This window comes from Lynx canadensis, chromosome C2 (assembly GCF_007474595.2).
Source record: "Lynx canadensis isolate LIC74 chromosome C2, mLynCan4.pri.v2, whole genome shotgun sequence".
In the NCBI taxonomy this organism is placed as follows: Eukaryota; Metazoa; Chordata; class Mammalia; order Carnivora; family Felidae; genus Lynx; species Lynx canadensis.
In genome coordinates this window covers 156,489,121-156,509,263 of record NC_044311.2, presented here as the reverse complement: position 1 = coordinate 156,509,263, position 20,143 = coordinate 156,489,121, and the positions used below count along the sequence as shown (strand labels likewise).

The following is a 20,143-nucleotide window of genomic DNA, read 5'->3' as shown; positions in this document are numbered from 1 at the left end:
AGAGTTCCTGAAAATCAAGAAGAAAAAACCCAACCAGATAAAAAGGTAAAGACGTGAGCCACCCCCCGACCTCGGGTACCAATCACGACCAGCAGGGCCCAGCGGACCCACCGCTTCTGACCACGGGCTGCAACCAGGGTTCCCACGACCCTCCTGGGCTTCCATCAGTTTGCTAGAGCGGCTCCCAGATCTCCAGGAAACACGGTCACCGGGTCATCGTGTGATAAAGGAGGGGACAAAGTTGCAGATGAGCAGTCGGATGGAGGGGTGGGTACGGCGGGTCCCGGAGGGTCCTGAGCACAGGACCTTCTGTCCCGCAGACTCGGGGTGCGTCACCCTCTCGGCGGGGACGTGTGCACCCGCCCGGCAGCTCTCTGGGCCCCACCTGCTGGGATTTGCGGGGCTGCCTCACGCAGGAGTGAGGTGGCTCATCACCTCCATACCCGGCCCCTCCCCCTCCCCGGAGAATTGGGGGTCGGGGCTGAAAGTTCCGAGCTTCCAGTCCCGGCTGGTCCCCAGAAAGACCCAGGACCGATCCAGGAGCCCACTGAGTCACCTCATTAGCCCAAAAGATGCTCCCAGTGCCCTTGTCACCTAGAAAATTACGGGGCCTTCGGGAGCTCTGTGCCGGGGACGGGGGCAGAGACCAGCACTGTAGTTCCTATTATCTGACACTCATCAAATCAGCAAAAGTCTAAAATTGACAACCTATTCAGTGATGCTGTGGTGGGAAGTAGGACCCCTGTACTGCCGGTGGCAGACAGAAGGTGGCCAAGCCCACGTGTGGATTAGCGGCCTCCACCCATGTGCCACGCCCACGCTGTCCCCCCTCAGAGCAGGTGTGTTGGGGGGGGGTGTGGGGGAGGGGCACCGGCAGGAAGGCCCCAGGACACTGGATCTCTCTGTGGGTACCGGGCTATATGGTAGTGTATTAACTAATCCAAAAAATTCAACAGACCATGTTTAACCCCCTCCTATCACTTGAGAACCCTCCTGGGAACGGGGTGAACTTTATGCGGAGAGAGACATCCTAACCAAATAAAACCGGACGAGTTCCAGGGCCTTTCCAATAAAGAGATGCCTTAAGGACTTTCTTTAAAATCAGTCAGGCCCTTTCCATCCAAGTCTAGGCCCCTGTGTCCCTGGGGGGAAGATGCATGGTAACCATGGCAACTGCTGCCAGCTTACTTTTCTCAGGCCCCCGTCCCTTGCCTTCGAGGGTCCTGGGCCCACGGAAGCCCCCTGACTCCCGAACACCTCGGTAGCCTGTTTGCTCAGGCCCCAGTTCTAACCTGTGGGGGTTCAGCCCTTCGCGGGTTCTACCTGTGGGGGTTCAGCGGCTTTGGGCTCCCCGGTGCGCTGTTCCACTTTTAGCACCTGTGTTGCTGAAGCCCGGGCACTTAAAGCCCCTTAGACTCTCGGTGTGGTTTGGAGGGCTGGGGAACATTTCTGGGAACACAGGTGCTGGAAGTAGCATGTTCCAGAGACATCCAGCAGACATCCCGACGCCACCCACTCCAGGGCCTCCACGTGGACGCGGGACAGCCAAGCAGGCACGTTCCCAGCCACCCTTCAGCCTGGACTGTTTGCAGGGCAACGTGCTGGCCAGTGATATGCAGACGGCCGTCTCTTGGGCCAGACAATGGCCATGACCTTGTCCGGCTGCCGAGCCAGGTCAGTATGGACCCTTGTCATGGGAGAACACCACCTCCTTCTTGTTTAGGCCACGGTTAGCAGGGTCTCCTGCTGGTGGCATCCAACGCCACTGAATGCCACCCGTGGCTGAGGGAGGAGGGAGGAGCCGCCCATGCAGGCGGGGCGGAGGTCTGCGGTGTGATGACCAAGTGCCACCCACTGGGCTTGGGAGGACAGGGAGTTCTGTCACCGCGAACTCTCACGAGAGAAGGCTGGACTCAGACTACAGGGGCCACTGTGGAAGCAGAGGAGCTCAGAGAGACAGCTCCTCCCTGACCGAGCCCTCGGCCTGGGAGCTGTCCTCAAAATCCACTCAGCCTCCCGTAAGCTGGGGTCTGTCAGGGTTGCAAGAGCCAAATCCTGCTGTCTGAGCGGAGGCTGGTACAAGCTGAGAGCCAGCTGGAGGGCAGGAAGTGGGGAACACAGCTGTGCTGGGTACTGATGCTCTTTGGTGCATTTGAGCAGAAAATGGGCCAGACAGCAACCTCGGCTTTCATAGCCACAGGATTCGTCCTCACGCCGTGGCTGAAGCGCAGAGCCCGAACCACGCCCAGCAGAAGGGCCGCGACACGATTAGAACCTGTGACAGAGCTCAGGGGAGGGAGGGGGGGAGGGAAGACAGAGGGAGACTGAGGAGATGCTGATTCCGGGGCTCCCTCGGTCCTCCCAGAGGGACCTTGGGGATGGATCCTCCCAATGCCGCCAGGGACCTGGCGGGAGCCACGGTCATGCATTTTTAAGTGGCCATTAGTCGGGGCCACCCTCTAAATGGGTTGTGTGGCCTTGGAGGCTCCAGCTGGGTGGCAGGAGGGCCCCGGGGTGGCTGCCGGAGGTAGTTACACCTCCATTCGGGATGGCCTCTGGGCACGATCCCCATGTGCCTGCCAAGAACAGGCCACTCTGCTTAGCCTCACTCGGACACATCGTGTCCCCAAATGACTCCTCAGGCCAGGCTGGGAAAGCTACCTAGCATCAGTGTTTCCATGAGCCGCGCTCTGGGCCGGGCGCGTGCTCAGGCCCTTAAGGGGAATTTGATCTCGGTCCCTGAATTAACTGATCTCACTCCCCATGCGCTTGTGAATCTTGATTCTGCATTTTCAGAGTAAATGGCACGACCTATTGCTTACTCTTGGGGTCCTCAAGTTCCCTTTATTTGAACAGAATTTTAATTACGAGAATTAAATGAAAGTGGTTTCAGCCAGTTAATGGTTTCAGGCAGGACACCGGCAGGTGTGTCCTCAGCAGCTTCCCCGGATGTGTCCCTGGGTGTTCAGTCACCTTCCGTCAGGCGGTGCTGAAAATTAGGAGGATCTGACTCTTAAGTCCGAGACTCCCTCGGTTTGCCCACGCCTAAGGGGTTTCAGGACACAGGACCTTCAGGGCTAAAAGGAAGACAGCGTCCGGAAAACTGGAGGGCTGTTCACCTTAATCAAAAGGGAAGTGGAGCTGCGTGGACAGGTCTCCTGTGCTCAGGACGAGGCCATGATAGGAACTAAATGGGACCTTGAGACTCAGAATGGGGTGAATGTTACTAGACAAGCCTGGGAATCTTGAACCCCAAATCCCCCTGACCTGTGGGCCAGCAGGATCCCTCTCCCCCAAACGGGAAACCATCCCCCCTTACCCGGAGAGCCACAGAGACCCCACCTGGTCAGATGTCTCACAAGTCCCCATCCCCCCCCCCACCACCACCACTGCTCTCCCTGTTTACAGAGCACTAACTAGGGCCAGGCCTCTGCCTAGGTCAGGAGAAGTGTCAGGGCCCAGGGCCCTAGGATTCTGGAGTAATGCCATGCCTTCTGCAGCAGACAGCTAAACGCTGAGAGCAGTCCCTGGCATGCTCCCGGCTCCTAGAAGCTACTGAGGGCCGCACTGCGGAACAGCGTGTGACAGGGGCACTACCCCCCCCCCCCCAAGCTACGTACCCGCAAACCCGCTGGGTCACAAGGTCGGGCAGGCGCCACAGCGGTCTGTCATGTGAGGGCCGCGGGACATCTGGGACCGAGCCCGAGCCGGCCAGGCACACGGTGCGTGGTCCAGACCCTCCCACGATCCGGGTTGCCCTGACACCGGCCTCCCAGCGCACGCCTGGCTCCCTCTCACACGCCTGTGGTGCTCCCCACAACCGCTGATGGAGCATCACAGGCCTGATTCACGAGAGGCTCCGCGTGATTCGACGTTGCAGACCGCACAGGCACCTCGCCTGTACCCTGGCCCGCCAGGCGTGTCCCAGGGGCCCGTGGTGAGAGGGACCCTCCGGCGTGCAGGGTTGGACAGGACACTGTATGGGGGGAGGAGTGGTGTGAAGGGTTTGGCTTGCCGGTCACGCGTCTGGAAGCAGCAAAGTAGGAAGGGCAGAGTCAAGAAGGTTTGGGGGCCAGGTGTCGGCTGTCGGCAGGATGCCTTTGGGCAAGTGAATTGGTCTAAGCGGGTGGAGCAAAGTTTGTGGGTCTTAACGTCCTGTCAATGCCACCAGGGAGAGAACACGCAGAGAACAAGCAGGGGGGACGGAGGACTCCTCTGGCGGATGCCAGCCTTCCTCACTCTCCGGCCAGACCAGTGCTGGCCCGATGGGCTCCCAGACTGAGCTGCCCCTATGCAGGGGGTGCAGGGGGCCTTGGTGGGGGGGGGGGGGGGGCAGTGCAGTGCAGGGGTATAGGCGGCGGGGGGAGTAGGGGGGCGGACGGCACGGTGTAGGGGTGCAGGGGGCCGCTTGTGGGCGGGCAGCACAATGCAAGGGTATAGGAGGCCAGGGGGGTGGGTAGGGGGAGCAGGAGGTGTGGTGCAGGGGTGCAGGGGGCCACTTGTGGGCGGGCAGTGCCGTGCAGGGGTATAGGAGGCCAGGGGGGTGGGTAGGGGGAGCGGGAGGTGCGGTGCAGGGGTGCAGGGGGCTGCTTGTGGGCGGGCAGCGCATGTCAGGGGTATAGGAGGCGGGGGGGCAGTAGGGGGGGGCAGACAGAGCGGTGCAGGGGTGCAGGGGGCCATGGGTGGGCAGGCAGCACAATGCAGGGGTATAGGAGGCCAGGGGGGTGGGTAGGGGGAGCGGGAGGTGCGGTGCAGGGGTGCAGGGGGCTGCTTGTGGGCGGGCAGTGCATGTCAGGGGTATAGGAGGCGGGGGGGTGGTGGGGGGGGCAGACAGAGCGGTGCAGGGGTGCAGGGGGCCATGGGTGGGCAGGCAGCACAATGCAGGGGTATAGGAGGCCAGGGGGGTGGGTAGGGGGAGCGGGTGGTGCGGTTCAGGGGTATAGGGGGCTGGGGGGGTGAGTAGGGGAAGCGGACAGCACAGCGCAGGGGTGCAGGAGGCCGCGGGTGGGCTAGGGGCAGGGTGCAGGGGTGCAGGGGGCCGCTTGTGGGCGGGCAGCACAATGCAAGGGTATAGGAGGCCAGGGGGGTGGGTAGGGGGAGCAGGAGGTGTGGTGCAGGGGTGCAGGGGGCCACTTGTGGGCAGGCAGTACAATGCAGGGGTATAAGAGGCCAGGGGGGTGGGTAGGGGGAGCGGGCGGTGCGGTTCAGGGGTATAGGGGGCCAGGGGGGCGGGTAGGGGGAGCGGACAGCACAGCGCAGGGGTGCAGGAGGCCGCGGGCGGGCCAGGGGCACGGTGCAGGGGTGCAGGGGGCCGTGGCGGGGGGTGGGCAGCGCAGTGCAGGGGTATAAGAGGCTGGGGGGGCGGTCGGTCGGCGCGGTGCAGGGGGCCGCGGGGGGGCCGGCAGCATGAGCTCCCTCTCTCAAAGGGCGACGTGGCTGAGTGGGCCCCCTGCCAGCCAAGACAGTGATGCTGAGCCTTTGAGAGGGTCTTTTTCTCAAGGAGTTCAACAAGCCACTTGGGTTCTGACTGGAGACAGGAGACCCGGTCCACACCAGAGGGCGTGGGCACTTCCGGCCACAGGCTTGTCTCCCCGCCCACAGTGCCTGTGCCACGTCGCTATTCAAGCCTCCACTAGTGCTGCATTTACCGACCCCGGACCTCGCCAATCATAGCCTCCGTGCAAGGGACTCGTTTTCTAGCAAAAGAGTTGTGACTGCAGAAATCACTGGTCTGTCATGTCACATCACCCCAGAGTGTCAGCCTCTTGAGACGCCAGGCCCAGCCAAGGCTCTGCCAAGGCACCAACCCTGTGGGCTTGGGGTGTTAAATCCCAGGATGTTTAGCCAATAGCTGAGCCTCCGGTCACATCCCTGGTCATCAGAATACACAACCTGGGAACCAAGAGATAGGCGTGGGACCGGCTCCTTGATATTTGTCTGGGAAACACTGGCAAAAGGGTGCCTCCCATCCCTGCAACCTCACATTCTGTTGGATTGGAGGTGCTGGCTTGGAAGGAATGTGGGGGTGCCCCCACTGGAGTTGTGCTACATTACCCTGAAATAAAGCAAGGGTTACTCATGGCCACTGAGAGTTCTTTGTGCCAATAGCCTGGTAATCAAAGAATGGGGTCACTTGACCGGACAGGGCCGTTGTCCCACCTGTGTGGGTACACAACGTGGCCGGGGAGGAGTATTTTTAGAACTCAGGGGATTTTCTGGGGCATTTCTTGCTTAGACATTCAGTGATAACAGTATGTTTATAATGTTTCAAGTATTCAAAGAAAGGACCTAAAGCAGGAGAAAGAACATGACACTGTAGTGAAAAAAATCAGTATGTTTTAAAAAAAAAAAAAAAACCCTATGACAAAAATGCAAAAATTAAGATTCAGACTCAGGGGTCTGTTTAAAGGCAAGGTTAAATGCGGCCACTAAGAGAATTTGTAAACTCGAAGACAGACAGGAAGCTACACAGAATTAGCCAGAATGCAGGGCACAGAGACAATGAGCTGGGACACAGGAAGGAGGGTCGGAGCCCAGGGGACAGAAGAACAGGAGAAAAATCAGAGGGAATGGGGCAGAGGCAGTGTGTGAAGAGATGACGACTGGAGAATGTCTAGAACTGAAGAAAGTCCATTCTAAGATTCAGGAGGCAAATCAAAGTTCAAGCCAGATGAAAAGGAACACGTATTTAGACTCCTTGTTTTGGGCAGACCGCCGAGGAGTGACTTTCAAAATAGAAAGGACAGATCACCACCTGGGGGACGGACTGTTCGCGGACTTCCCAGCAAGAAGTGGAAAGTGTCAACAGTCTGGACAGAAAGGAATGGCAGCCTATAATTAATTATTCCCACAGCCAAACTCCCATTTCAAAACCAGAGTAAGAGAAAGAATTTTCAGGAAAACTAAAAGTGAGAGAATCTACCCCCCAAGGGGTCCGACCAAAGGAATTCCAGGAAGGCTTGTCTCAGGAAAGAGAATGATCCCAGGGGAGGTTCTGAGACATGAGACGGCTGCTGAGCACAGAAACTGCAAACGTGGGTAAATCTAAGCAAAATGCATGTGAACATAAAAATAACAGTAACCGTAGGTGTAAAAATCAGGAGGAACCACAGATGCCCGGAAGTGGGGGCAGGTAACATGGAGGGGGGTCCAGCCCACTCTGCACTGGCCGAGGTCAGAAGAAGGCTGAGTCACGGTTAACCTCAGGACTGGTCACATTAAGAAGGCACATTAGTGGGGGCGCCTGGGTGGCTCAGTCGGTTGAGCATCCGACTTCAACTCAGGTCATGATCTCATGTCTCGTGGGTTCGAGCCCCGCGTCGGGCTCTGTGCTGACAGCTGGGAGCCTGGAGCCCGTTTTGGATTCTGCGTCTCCCTCTCTCGCTGCCCGTCCCCTGCTCGTGCTCTGTTTCTCTCTGTCTCTCAAAAAATGGATAAAAACGTTTAAAAGAAAAAGTGCCTCCAACTCACATAAAGGCAAATGTTCCTTACACTTGCTGTGGTGGTCGTTTCGCGATATATACAAATATCAAATCATTATGTCGAACACCTGAAACGAACATGTCAGTTATACCTCGATAAAAAAATAAAACTTAAAAATTAAAAACAGAGAATGCTTTTGCCACACTCCCCACCCTGCATTCTGCCGCAATCTTCCTAAGCCTCTTCCGGCAGCTTCCGTGCAGGATGCCTTCCCTCGGCCTTCCCAGGCCCCTCGAGCTGGGGAGCCCGGGGCCTCGTGCCCCCCTGCCCCTCGGTCTGGGCCGTGAGAACTTGCAAAAGCCTCCCGGGCATCGCGGCCCCGTCCAAACCCTGCACCGAGACGCCACCAGACGGGAGCGCAAAGCCTCGTGTCTGGGATGACCCAGCCCCTCTTACAACGCTCAGTGCTGCACGGACCAGTCAGCGTTGGCAGCGAGAGGACCCCTGGAGCCCCTCTTGGGACAGTCCCCAATGAAAACTGGGCGATGAGGAAAACAACTTTGTCCTTCGGAGTTGCTGCCTGGACATCTCACGGGTCGATGACCTGCTCGCACCCGGATGTCCGCCCTAAGTTCCTGCTCTGCTTTTCCCGGGCGTGGTTTAAAGTGACCACTCGGACTTGAGCCCGTGAAAAGTTAGCCATCCCGGCCCCTGTCCCCTGCTGTCTGTCTCCTGCCCGCTCACGACCTGGGACTGGGGACGGCCCTTCCCTGGCTCATCGAGCACCTGCCACTGGGACCTGTAGGTGATAAACGCGTGACTCGACTCCCTTCGTGGAGCTGTCCTGACACGGCTGGTCAAAATGGCCCGGGGGTCTCCCACCCCGCCCCAGGCCAGGGCCGGGGCCCCTCAGTCAGCAGATCATAATTCGGTCCGCCAGCGCGAGCTTCATAACACGCCTGGTGACTTTAAATCGTCCTCTGCACGTTAAGGTGCCCATCTTCCACTGCCCGGAACTGTCCCCTCACAGGCCCGGGGGCTCCGACACGGACACTCGCGGGTCTAACCTCGTGGGCGCCCTGCTCCAGGTGCACCACGGTCGTTCCGGGAGTTTCTGTGTCCTCTGGGTAGGTGCCAGGTAGCGAACCCAGGCGGCCTGGTCCCGTGGAGCCCACACCCCCGACACACGCACTGCCCCCCGTGCCTGAACCCCTGCACGCCCAGCCCTAGAAAGTCTCCCGCCTCTGTCCCAGGGGAGTTGGGCTCAGGTCGCCCTGGGGCTCCCGCCCCTGCAGCAGCCGCCCAGAGCAAGCTCAGTCTGCACCTCAGCTGGTGTCCAGCTCTGTTTCTCTTTGACCGTGCCTGGGGCTGGTTGCTCCCTGCCTCTTCCATCTGCCCCTGTCCCGAGGGCAGTCCCTTTGGTGGCTCCTTCTTGCAGGGAGGGAGCGGGTGACCCAGGCCTGGCCGGGGCCAGCTCCCCCTGCTTCTCTGCGTGCTGGTGGGCGTGGGAGGGGCCGTGTGGCCTCGGACCCAGGACCCACTTGATGTTGGAGACCCGAGGTCCGTGTCCCACGCCTTGCGTCCCACGGCCCGAGCCCGGGACGCCCACCCCCTGCTGTGCTCTGAAGAAGGAGGCCTTGCCCCTTCAGGCATGTGCAGGCCGGGCAGAGGCCGAATGTGCCCAGGGGGAAGGCCCGGGCGGCCCGCCTGTGCTCCGTAAGGGAGAGAAGTCCTCTGGAATTTTCCCGGGAAGAGGCCAAGCGATGACCTACTTATGAGCGGTTGTGACAGAGGAAGAAACGCTCGTGCTGAGGGCCCTGGAAGGAGCGTCTCAAAGAGTCTAGGCAGGAAGAGCCTTCAGGATGAGGGAGACCGGTCTCCCCCACTGGGGACCCAGAGTGGGGACCAACGAGGGGCCGTCCTACGCAGGCTGGCAGAGAGCGGCACGTGTGGGTTTTGGTCGCGCCACCGGCCCGTTCCGCAGCCACGTGGATCCCGGAGTCTCCCGACACTGACCCGCCGCAGGAAGGGACGCAGCTGTGCTCCCTGGCGGTCACGGCTGACTTAGCGGCGCTGTGTCCACTTCTGCACCGGGAGGCATCTCTCCCTGGCCCGGAGGACGCCGGAGACGTGCAGGGCTGTCCTGGGGCAACAGGCCGGCTCGGGCCGAGGGGACGCTCCGGACGCAGGGCTGCTCCCAGTGACCCCCGTCTCGCCGCGGCCACGGCGTCCTCTCCTCCACACCACCCCTTGCGCTGGCAGAGGGGCTTCGGGTACCTGGTCTCCACCTGCATTTCCTGGTCGGGAGCAGCACCGAGCGGGAAGAAGGGCCGGCGATTCGTTCCTGCTCTGCTGTCGTCCGACGTTGAAGGTCACATCCTGAGCCCGTGGGCACGGTTCCTGTGTCGTGTCCAGATGGCACGGTCACCGGAGGTGGCAAGGCGTATCCGACGGCCTCGGGCTGGCCCGATGGGTCAGGTCTCCGGAAGTCCGGTGCAGGTGGGAGCAACCACTTAGAGACACCGGTGGAGTCCTTGACCGGAAGGACATGCGTTTGCACACAGGCTGCGGGGAAACTATGCCCAGGAGGCTCTCTGGTCCCGCATCGCGGCTGAGGGTCCGGAAGAAGCCTCCGCAGACAGCCGGGGCGAGGTGCGCTCTGCGGCTCCCGGGGGGCCTGCCGAGTCTCTGGGCCCTGGCGAGGCAGGTGTCCCTCCGTGACAGGTGGCAGATGGAAGGAGAATCCCACCCTCCAGAAGCTTCCCTGAGGGGACCTTAGATCTTGCAGGGGTTTTGCGGACAGGCTAGAGCGGCTGTCCTCTCCCCGGCCCGAGTTGGCTTAGGATTCCTTAGCATTTGCTTGTCTCCAAGGACGCCCTCCAGGTCCCTGCACACACCTGCTGGCTCAGGGAGCCCCTCCCGTGCCCTCCTAGGGTCTCCCCTCGCACACGCAGCCCGTGGGGAAGGGGGTCGGGGCCACGGCCACACTGGGTCTTGCTTTTCCTGAAGGGAGCAACCGTCTGTGGGCACAGACTCACACACCCCGTTCACCAGACACGTCCTTCTGGAAGACGGCCGGAGGGCCTCCCTGGGCTCCACAGGTGTGATCTTAGGGGCTCGGGCTCCACTCCAAGCAGAACCCCCTGAAAGATTCTCCCTGGGGAGGAGCTGAAAACGCCACGCCCCTCACCCCCACTCGGCACACACTCCAGGCTTTTATCCTGCCCACGTGTCACAGAACGTGCTCCTTGGCGTGACGTGCCTACGGGCGTGACGTCCTGCCCACTAGCTGCCGGGGCTGGACCTGGATCTAGTGACCTCACCCACAGCCTCGGAGATGTCACAGGACAACTTCGTTTCCTCACTGAGTTTTTAGCCTTCAGGGAGCACTTTCTTCAAGATGACCTTTCTTTTTTTTTTTTTTTTTTTTTAATTTTTTTAAATGTTTTTATTTTTGAGAGAGAGAGAGACAGAGCATGAGCGGGGGAGGAGCAGAGAGAGAGGGAGACACAGAATCCGAAACAGGCTTCAGGCTCCGAGCGGTCTGCACGGAGCCCGACTCGGGGCTCGAACTCACGGACCTCGAGATGGTGACCTGAGCCGAAGTCGGACGCTCAACCGACTGAGCCTCCTGGGCACCCCTGGGGTTGTTCTTGTATGAGCACCCCGTGTTTCCCCTTACAGTCCGGGGTGCGCGTATACCTCTGCGTGTTCACGTACATGTGGTGGCACGTGCACGGAGGCACACACACACGTGCACAAGCTGACATATGTGTGCACGCATGTGTGTGTGCTGGCACACGTGTACGGACGCGCGCGTGTGCTGGCACGTGTGTGCACACGTGCTCGTGCACACTCACTCACACTTCTCATTGCCTCCGGCGGCCAGCGGCCGACGCCCACACACGGAGGCTCCCCCGCAGAGCCAGAGCAGAGCTGGGACGTGGGCCCGCAGAGCAGGCGGGGCTCATGGTCGAGCAGGGCCCAGGTGTCCCGGGTATCCGTGAGACTCCAGGGGAGGAGCCCGTGGGCGTGTTCCACAGCCACCCGTCTTCGTCCGTGGCCGGTCATGTCCAACAGGACCGAGCACACGGACAAAGCAGAACCGCGCGCGTAGGTGACGAGGGTCTGGCCCGACCCTGCCGTTCTAAAAGACCAAGCGGGACGGGTTTTGCCTCCTGGGAAGATAGCATCATCCCACCCCAGGTCCCGCGCCTGTGTTTGTGTACGTGTGCACGGATGTGCGTGTGTACATGTGCGTGTGCACGGGCTGGTGCAGGGGTGCTCTGGGGACCAGTTTTTTAAAAACGAGTGTAGCCGTGGGGCTTTGGGGAGAGCCCGAAATGTGAGCCTGGCCTCGGGTGGCCTGAGCGGAGCGTGGACGTGGACGTGGCCCCACCCCCACACAACAGAAAAGCACACCTCCCGGGGGCCGTTCCGGAGGACAGCGGACACCGTGATTCTTTCAGCTCAGTTTATTTCCACAAGACAGACACATGAGAACCTAGAATAGGTTCTAACAAGAGTCCGTTTCTTTATAAAGAAGAAAAATTGTTCCTTGGTTTTCTCCACAGAATGAATTTGTTCTTACAAAAAAATAATTTTTGATATATACATGCCTACATTGGAAAACCTTTTGTTCTTGATGGCTTTTGAGACCCCTTTTGAGGCAGAGGGTCACTTAGCACTTTATGCACCCGCCGACTTTCTCCTTTGCCCTTGCCAGATGGTCACCCTCCTTTGCAGTTTCCCCTTCCAAAAGCATCTTCTATGAAATGGAGAAGCTTGAAAAGTGCAGCCAGCAGGACAGCCTCAAAGAGAGCGGCCCCTCAGGGGGTGGCGTGTGCGGGTGGCCGGCCCGCGGGCCGGCGGGTGCCGGGAGGTCCGCCACTTCCCCCCGGGGCGACCCGGGCTAGAAGCAAAGGAACAGAAGGAGGCCGAGGTCGCGCTCATCTCTCCTGTGGAGGTTTCGTCCTTCTCTGGGACAGCAGCGATTTTAGCAAACACGCATGGCGCCTGCAGCATTTATCTAGAAGGTACCATCACTCAGGCAGGTTCGCACATGCCCGTGTACAAAGTGATCTTTACGGAGCGCGGCAAACACAGCCAGCTGTTTGGGACACACGCTTTTAAGATCTAAGGTAGCTCCCCCAAGCCCCACCCCACCCCCACAGGCTCCTAGAGGCCAAAAATACCGCTCTCCTCAACTACATACAGCTTGTGAGTAGCAAAACTTGTAAAAAAATGAAGTGTACAAAAGGAAACATTCATATAGTACATTTGCACCCTGTATATAACGTATCACTCTTCGAAACTGGCCGACAGTCAGGTGTGATAGGTCATCGGTGATGGAAGAAGAACCCTAGCGCCCGTCGCCTGCACGAGTCAATGGTTTGCGTGGTTTTTCTCGAGAGAGAGATTCCCGTCACAGTTACAGTGCTTATGGACGGTCTTTACGTTCAAGAAGCCAGTTGAATTTCCCGCCATCGAGGCAAGTCACGTCTGATTGTCACAGCGCACGATTCTGAGACAATAAATACAAGCAGAGCAGAGGTGCGTGTCCAAATCAACCAGCCTAATTCACTCAGTGCCTTTCAGTGCCTCGTTCACAGTGCGATTTCTGTCCCCTTTTGCAACAGAAAGAAACTAAAAGGTTTATGAACAAAGAGACAAAAGGCTTAGAACCGTTGAGCAATCGTCTTTGAAAAGAATATTCGGCTGCTGGCAGGGCTGACCAGTGTCAACTCCTCCAGCCACCTCCTGGGTCCCCGAAAAGTGCTCTTGTCCTCTCACGTCCCCGAGCAGTTTGTGGGAACATCACCGGTTTCACCAAACCGGACGGCGGCAAATGCCTGCGGTGACGCTCGGTGCATGTGTGTCCATCCCCCAGCCAAGCGGAACGGAGCGTCACGTCCTCCGCCCCAGACCCGACCCTGTGTGTGTGTGCGCGTGTCTGGGCCCCAAGAGGCGAGGACGTGGAGCCCGGGGGGTGACGTCCGCGTGCACCCTGGTGGCCCCGGGTGCTCACGGAGGCTCGCTTTTCTTCAGGAGCCACCTTGCGAGAGAAAGGGGCGGCACATGGGCCAGGGACGTGCCGTGTCCAGAGGAAGCAGGTAGGCGTGCGGGGCCCTCCGTGTTGGCCCTAAGCCTGGTTACACCTCGGAAGGGTTAGAAGCCACATCACGCCGCTAAACACCGAGTGCCGCATGCCGGGGAAAGCATGCAGGTCTGGGTGCGAAATCTGAAGCGTGAGTTTACACACGAGGTTGAACGGTGCGGCTGAAAACCAGCAGGCTGCAAAGATCCTATCTGGCTACTCCTAGAGGCGTCTCGGGCAGAGACAAAGCAACATGCAGAGAGTTACTTATCCGTCACCCCAGAGAGGACACAAATCGGTAGCCACGTGGGCCCGGACAGACGGGAGCCTCCCGCACCGCACGTGATGGAGCCCAGTGCTGTTTCTTCAGATCGGCCTCAACGCTCGGGAACTACATGGGCGGAAGGAAGGGTTCCCGAGCTACGGTGCACGAGGAGGGGTCCCGGGGACGGACAGCTGGAGACCCAGCACGCGTCAGTGAGCATTCCTGCCCTGTTTACAATGGAGTGCTGCTCACGCCGTTTTCTGTTGCTCTTTAGCGGTCTGTGGACGCAGAGCTCGTGTCTACGAGAGGCTGTGTTTCCTGAGGACGGGCTGGAGGGGACACAGGAAGGACGCGGCCACCAGGCCCCGTACGGCCGGTGCCACTTCTTCCTTCGGATTAATCGCAAACGAGGACGGGCTCTCTTTCTGACCGGCGAAGCCCTTCCCCAGGGCCTCCTCGCCTGCATGCAGTGGGGACCGTCACTGACGCCACCAGAGTCCCCGGGTGCTGCTAGCTGCCACAGAGTCACCAGGAAGTGCCACAGGCACCTTAGAAGCCCCTGGAACTGGGGGGGGGGGGGGGGGGGGGGGGGCAAAGAATCTGTGGTCCTCTCCCCAGCTGGACACGGAGGGGGGGGGGGGCGCCCACAACCCAAACTCCACTCGCCGGGCGGGGCGGACCAGACGCGGCACCTGGTGCCTGAGAGGCAAGCCGCCCGCGGTCCCCAGGCTTGGAGCTCGGCCCGTGGGGTGCTCGCGGGGGACCTCCCGCCGCGCCTCCGGCGAGGGGGGGCGAGGGCTCCGGAGGCGCACGGAGCGGCCAGCTGGCCCGGCAGAGGGGGTCTGCCCACGTCGCCCGTGCTCCCCGGCCCGCCGCCCCGCGTGGAGGGCGCCAGAGCCCGGGCCCTGAGCCACCCCCCGCCGCGGCCGGCTGGCACCGTCCAAACACGTGGCCTCCGCGTGGACGTGACGTCAGCCACCAACGATGTTGAGTTGTGGGCGTGAAGGAAAAGAAAAGAAGAAAAGCACTATTCTGCGATTTATTAATTTTGAAAATTAAAGGAGCCCCCTCTCCCTCTCCCTCTAAAGCGGACGTAAAGCAAAATCCATCCCCCTCCAAAAAGAAACAAAACACAGAAAAACAAAAAACAACCCCCCCCCCCCCCAACGTCCATGGTGAGGTTTGCTTGCTCTCAAGGTCTGGGCACCAAATGCACGGGCTCATCTGTGTTAGATCAGAAGGGAATCACCGAGACTTAAGACCTACGCCCGCCCTCAGCCTCCATCGTACCCGGACCCCGCACGGCCCCTCCAGTGGCTCCGGGAGGAGGGTGCCCGGTACGTAGTCATTTCAGGGGGAGAGAACTTCTCTGGCCAAGGAGAACCATGAATTACAAGGTACAAGACCTAAACCTGGGCCTTCTAGGGACCGCATGCACGCAGGAGTGCCCTCCCACCGTTCTCAAGATGCTTTAGGTGTTAGTGAGTTAGCACAGGACACAAACACGGAAGCCGGAAGCAGCATGCCACAGGAGAGCAGACTAACCCGCGGTGGCCCCCCCTGCAGCGGGGGGAGGGCGGGGTGCTCTCACACAGAACCCAGCAGCGTCCTCGTCCTAGAGACCGCGTGCTGTCCCCAGAGAGCCTCCCAGAATACACACTTAGGGCTGATGCAGAGGCACTTGTCCAATTTAGTCTATATTTTCTCCATGCCTCTTTCCTCCACCTTTTCTCCTAGAAAATTCAACCTGCCTCTATTCGGCACGCTGGCTCCAGTGCACCAGGGCTAACACCCGTTACTTTTCCTTCCTTTGCTAAAAAGAGGGGGAAAAGAAAAAAAAAAGGCGAGGGGGGTGTGACTTGAAAACAGCACGCGGGAGGTTTAAGAAAGAAGTCTGATGCAAGCGGGTGGACAGCGGGATGCTTGAGCCGAGCCTGGGGAGAGGCCTGCTGGGGAGCCCCACGCCCAGGGCTGCAGCGAAGTCGGGACCCTGGCAGACACCCCCCAGCAGGGGGAGCTGAGGCGGGGCAGTGCTCCCAGGCTCCCAGGCGAAGCCTGCGCAAGGAGGTGCCCACCCCCGCCCCGGGCACCCAGGCACCTGCTCGGGGAAGGGAGGGGGGGCCACCACCTCTACTTCTCAGGGAGACGAGAGCCATGAACAGACCAACAGTAAAAATAAAACCCCTAGGAGCCGACGAGCTCCCAGGGAACAGTCTCCAACCGCCTCCAGAAGAGAGGAGGTCTGGTGGGGACGTTCTTTGAAACCAACATCCAAGAGGCCCGTGGGCTGCAGGGCAGCTGTCCCCGGGGCTGGCGGCAGGGGTGCGGCCCAGTAGAGGGGCTGACGACTGAGCAGGGAAAAAGAGGGACAGAGGTCTCAGGGGGCGGATCACTTTAGAAACGGATGTAAAGTGCTTCCACACAGGCTCAGGGAGGAGCCAGGCAGCCGGGGTGGGGCGTCCCCACCGCCAGCTCAGGGGCACCTGCCCGGCCACCTGGCGCTCGGCCCGCCCTGGTCACCCGAGAACACCCGTGTGTGAAGACAGGACGGGCAGGTGCTTTGTGGGCCTGGGGGCTGACATGTCCTCGTTCCCGGGAGGGCTGGGGAGGGTTTGCTGGGGTCAGGGGAGGAGGCGGGGGGGGGGGGGGGGGGGGGGAGTTCCCAAAATAACTGGTAAAAACCAAAAATGGATCTAAGTTTAAGAAGAGAAAGCAGCCGAAGGCTCCCTCTGGCAGGCAGAATGCTCGCAAGGTTGCGGTGGGGTGGGACCCGGCCCCCCGCAGCGGTGGGCCCGCACTCACGGCGCCCTCGGAGCCTGGCTCGTGGGACCCTGGGACCCCGCCCGGGGTGCCGCTGGCGTCTTCGTCCGCAGGCCTTCCGACGGCTTTGCTCTTGGCTCAAGGTTTATTGGTTGATATTAGTCACCAGTTAATAAGAAAAATAGTTTCTAAGTGTCTTTTCCTCCGATCTGGGTGTGTGGTTCTGTTTTTAATTGAGTTAACTGGACACCGCCGTCGGGTTACGTGTGCGCAACCACAGCCAGGAATCACTCCTTTTTCTTAAATTCTTGGTTTCCGTAGCTAGAGCCTTTTTCTATTTCAGTTACTCCTATTAGCCGGCGGACTCCAAAGGAAGCTTTGAAACAGGAAAGAGGCAAGGTCAGACCCATGGCTTGGCCGTCCCACGAAGGAACTTGCTACTGGGCAGGGTCCCGAGGGGATGGCAGGCCAGCCCTCTCCCCTCCCCCGGCCCTTCCCACTGCCGTGCTCAGCCGGTCTGGGGGGGAGTGATGGCCTCCGCTCCTCCAGCGACAGGAGGTGGGTGCGGGCCTGGTGGGGGCTGCACTGCCCTGTGAGGTGCCCAGGGGCAGACTGGGTGCCCGTCCCTCCGACAAGGATACCTGGGGAGTCCTGAGCGCCCACGATTCTGTTCGGGACAGTAATGACCATGTCCTCAGAGACCTTCAGACCATCAAGCCCCCCCAAGCCCCCCAAACCCGAACGCAGACAGAGTAGCTCAGGGACTCCCCACGGGTGCCTGCCCAGTTCAGCACAGGATGCCACGAGAGCACGTGGCCCCGGGACCGGGCTGTGGTCTCCACGACCCTGTGGCTTAGCGGACAGAGCCCGCTCTCTGAGGCCAAAAGGGCTCCAGGCGCACCCAGCTCCCTGCGGAGCTCTGCGGCTGGCGCTCAGAAGATCCCCGACCCTGAGCTGTGCTATCATTCGCGTGCGTTACCTGCCCCCACAAACCCCAGGAACGTCAGGATCAGGAGGGGGGAACCACTCGCAAAGACGCCGAAGACACAGCTGAAAAGAGGAGACAGCAGGACCGTGGCCCAGAAGAGGAAATTCAGAAGCGTCCACGGCCTTCTGGCAGGTTTGAACTGCTCTCCTGGAAACACGCCCTTCTGGTTATACATCTCCTGCAACGCGTCCTGAAAGAGTCAACGACAGTGGCCGCTGTACTGACCAGTACTGACCGCGGAAACGGACTCAGCCTAAAACAGTTCCGCGTAAAGAAAGCGGCGAGCCGTGAGTGCGCGGCAGATGCGGGACGGTGTGTCCTTTGCGGAGCCCCTCGGCTGCTTGTGTCAAAGCTCAAAGCCAGCCAGGCACAGACAGTCACCTCCACCTTGACCTCATCGCCTCCTGCTACCTTCTGAAGGCGGGGCGGGTGGGGCACGGCCTTGACCTGCCTGGAGCCCAGTCGTGCACCTGCCACAACGCATCCCCCTGCCCCCAGGTGTCCCAGGGGAGGGGCTCCTCCCGTCAGGGACATCCTTTCCTGCAGGCACCTGTCTGCTTCCCCGGGGAGGGGGCGTGGCTCCTCTCCGGGCTGCTGGTCCCGCCCACTGCCCTGTCTAACCGGGAGGGCTCAGGCCCACCCCCTGTCGACACCCACCCGGGAGTGGTGGCAGGATCCTGCTTGCAGGGGTGGGGGAGAGGGAGGGAGGCGGCCAAGCCCGCCCGCTGTCCTGAGGGAGGACCTGTACAAAAGCCCGGTGCTCGAGGCCCCCGCGGCACATACACACCCGCTCCTCCCGGGCGGAGGCGGCTCCGCACCGTTCTGAACGGGGCCCCCCCCGGCGGGAAGCGTGTGCCAGTGTGCACATGCACTCGGCGTGTGGCCCTGGCCCGCGTTTCAGGGGAAACGGCACTCACCCACGGCACACGGGAGCATTCAGACTCGGTCACATTGGGTCTGTCTCACTGAGACGAAACGCTGGGCCCGACCCGCCGAGGCGGCCTCTTGGAGCTGGCTCTCGGAGCTCGTGCCCTCTCCTCCCGACCCTCCCCTGCCCCGCCTGCTCCCTTCCTTGCAAACCTCTGCTCAACATGCTGGCGCTGGCGAGGATCCCAACCGCCAACGCCTGCAGACCCCTGACCTCATCCCCCCCGAAGCCTGGCGGCGGAGGGGCCCCGGGGCCACGGGCCCAGAGCGCACATTCTAGGAGGGCTCGAGTGGCCAGGAGGCAGGAGCGCTGGCCTCAGGGTACCACTTCCTGACCGTGCAGCAGGCGCGCAGACGGCGTGAGGGCAGGAGACCGGGAGGCCCAGGGACGGCTCCGCCTGGCACCCGCAGCCCCGTCTCCACATCTGCAGAATGGGGAAGCCGCGGGGCACGACCTCTGTACTCCGCTGGTGAGAGCGTGGTCCGTTCCTAGGTTATGACCGGAGGTAGCCGTGTAGGGTGTCAACGTCTCTCAGAGGCTGTTTGTGGCATCGGGATCCAAGTGCTGAGTCTGGTCGCTCAGGGGGCCAGCCGGACCCTCTACTCACACGACCCGGGGGGCAAGGGGCCTCTCAAGCTCAGCGTGAACTGGGCGTCTCCTCGAAGCACAGCTTAGAAACATTTCGCAAAGTGAGTAGGCTACGCCAACGGTGACAGCACGAGTCCGTGTCTCCAAGAAACACGCAGCACGGAGCGGGACACGACCTGACTGTCCGCAGAGGGGACAACAGGCCGTCACCCGTGGCGCAATGCCAGAAGAGGGCATTTAAGCGGAGTGAACTGGGGTGCCCGGCTGGCCCGGTCATTGGAGCAGGACTCCTGATCTTGGGGTCGTGAGTTCGAGCCCCGCATCGGGGGTGGAATTTATTAAATTAAAAAAAAAATTCTTTTCAAAGATCTTCTAAAAGAAAAGGAGTGAATTAAATCTACGTACGTCCACGCTGACAGACATAAAAACGATGGTGACCAGAGAAAGAAAAAACAGACGGCACACGGTATGCGGTCCTTACTGTAAAATACATGTGACAGGAAGGACAGCCGAGCCTACCGTATTAGTATATGTCTCGATACTCGAGAAAAACATGGCAGATAATATAAAAATACCCCAAAAAGTCGCCGATGCCAAAACTTGTCGCTTGGTGCATTTGCACCAGGTGATCTGGGGAGGTACACCTGGGAGCCGGAGATGAGGCCCCCGCTCCATCCCCTCCGGGGTCACCATGCTCCCCCACACCGATCACACACACGCTCAACGGGCACGCGTGCGAGACGCGCTGGCAGCCTCCCGTGAGGGGCATCATACGTCCCCCACACACCGCGGCCGGCTATCTCCGTACACCACATCCCCAAGGTGTAGCCGTGTTGATGGTCCGCAGTTCGTTCACGCGGATGGAATCGCAGCGAACGGAAGCACACACACGGGGTCCCTATTTCCCAGTAACGCGCCACCAGGTCATGGCTCATCTCGCGCTGCGCAAATGCCGTTGCTCACAAATGTCTGTGGCAAGAGTTTCAAACTCTTTGATGCGGACCTAGATTCAGGGACGCATTCCCCGCTTCCAGCTGGCGAGTGCCAGGTCTGCCTTTCCACCGACCCGAGACACACATGCCGTATGGATTCTGC

General features: G+C 60.4%; 1 protein-coding gene across 4 annotated transcripts in view; it reads right to left on the bottom strand.

Moving 5' to 3' along the window:
- Positions 1 to 11,882: 11,882 nt before the first annotated feature.
- Positions 11,883 to 20,143, bottom strand: part of AGPAT3 (1-acylglycerol-3-phosphate O-acyltransferase 3) — an 83,983-nt gene continuing 75,722 nt past the window's right edge. For all 4 annotated transcript variants that reach the window (XM_030328797.1, XM_030328795.1, XM_030328796.2 and 1 more), the window contains 2 exons: positions 17,524 to 17,722; positions 11,883 to 16,920 (listed from right to left, as the gene is read on the bottom strand). In XM_030328797.1, the coding sequence (XP_030184657.1) occupies positions 16,832 to 16,920; positions 17,524 to 17,722 (288 nt within the window). In that variant the 3' untranslated portion in view covers positions 11,883 to 16,831. The remainder of the gene's footprint in view (positions 16,921 to 17,523; positions 17,723 to 20,143) is intronic.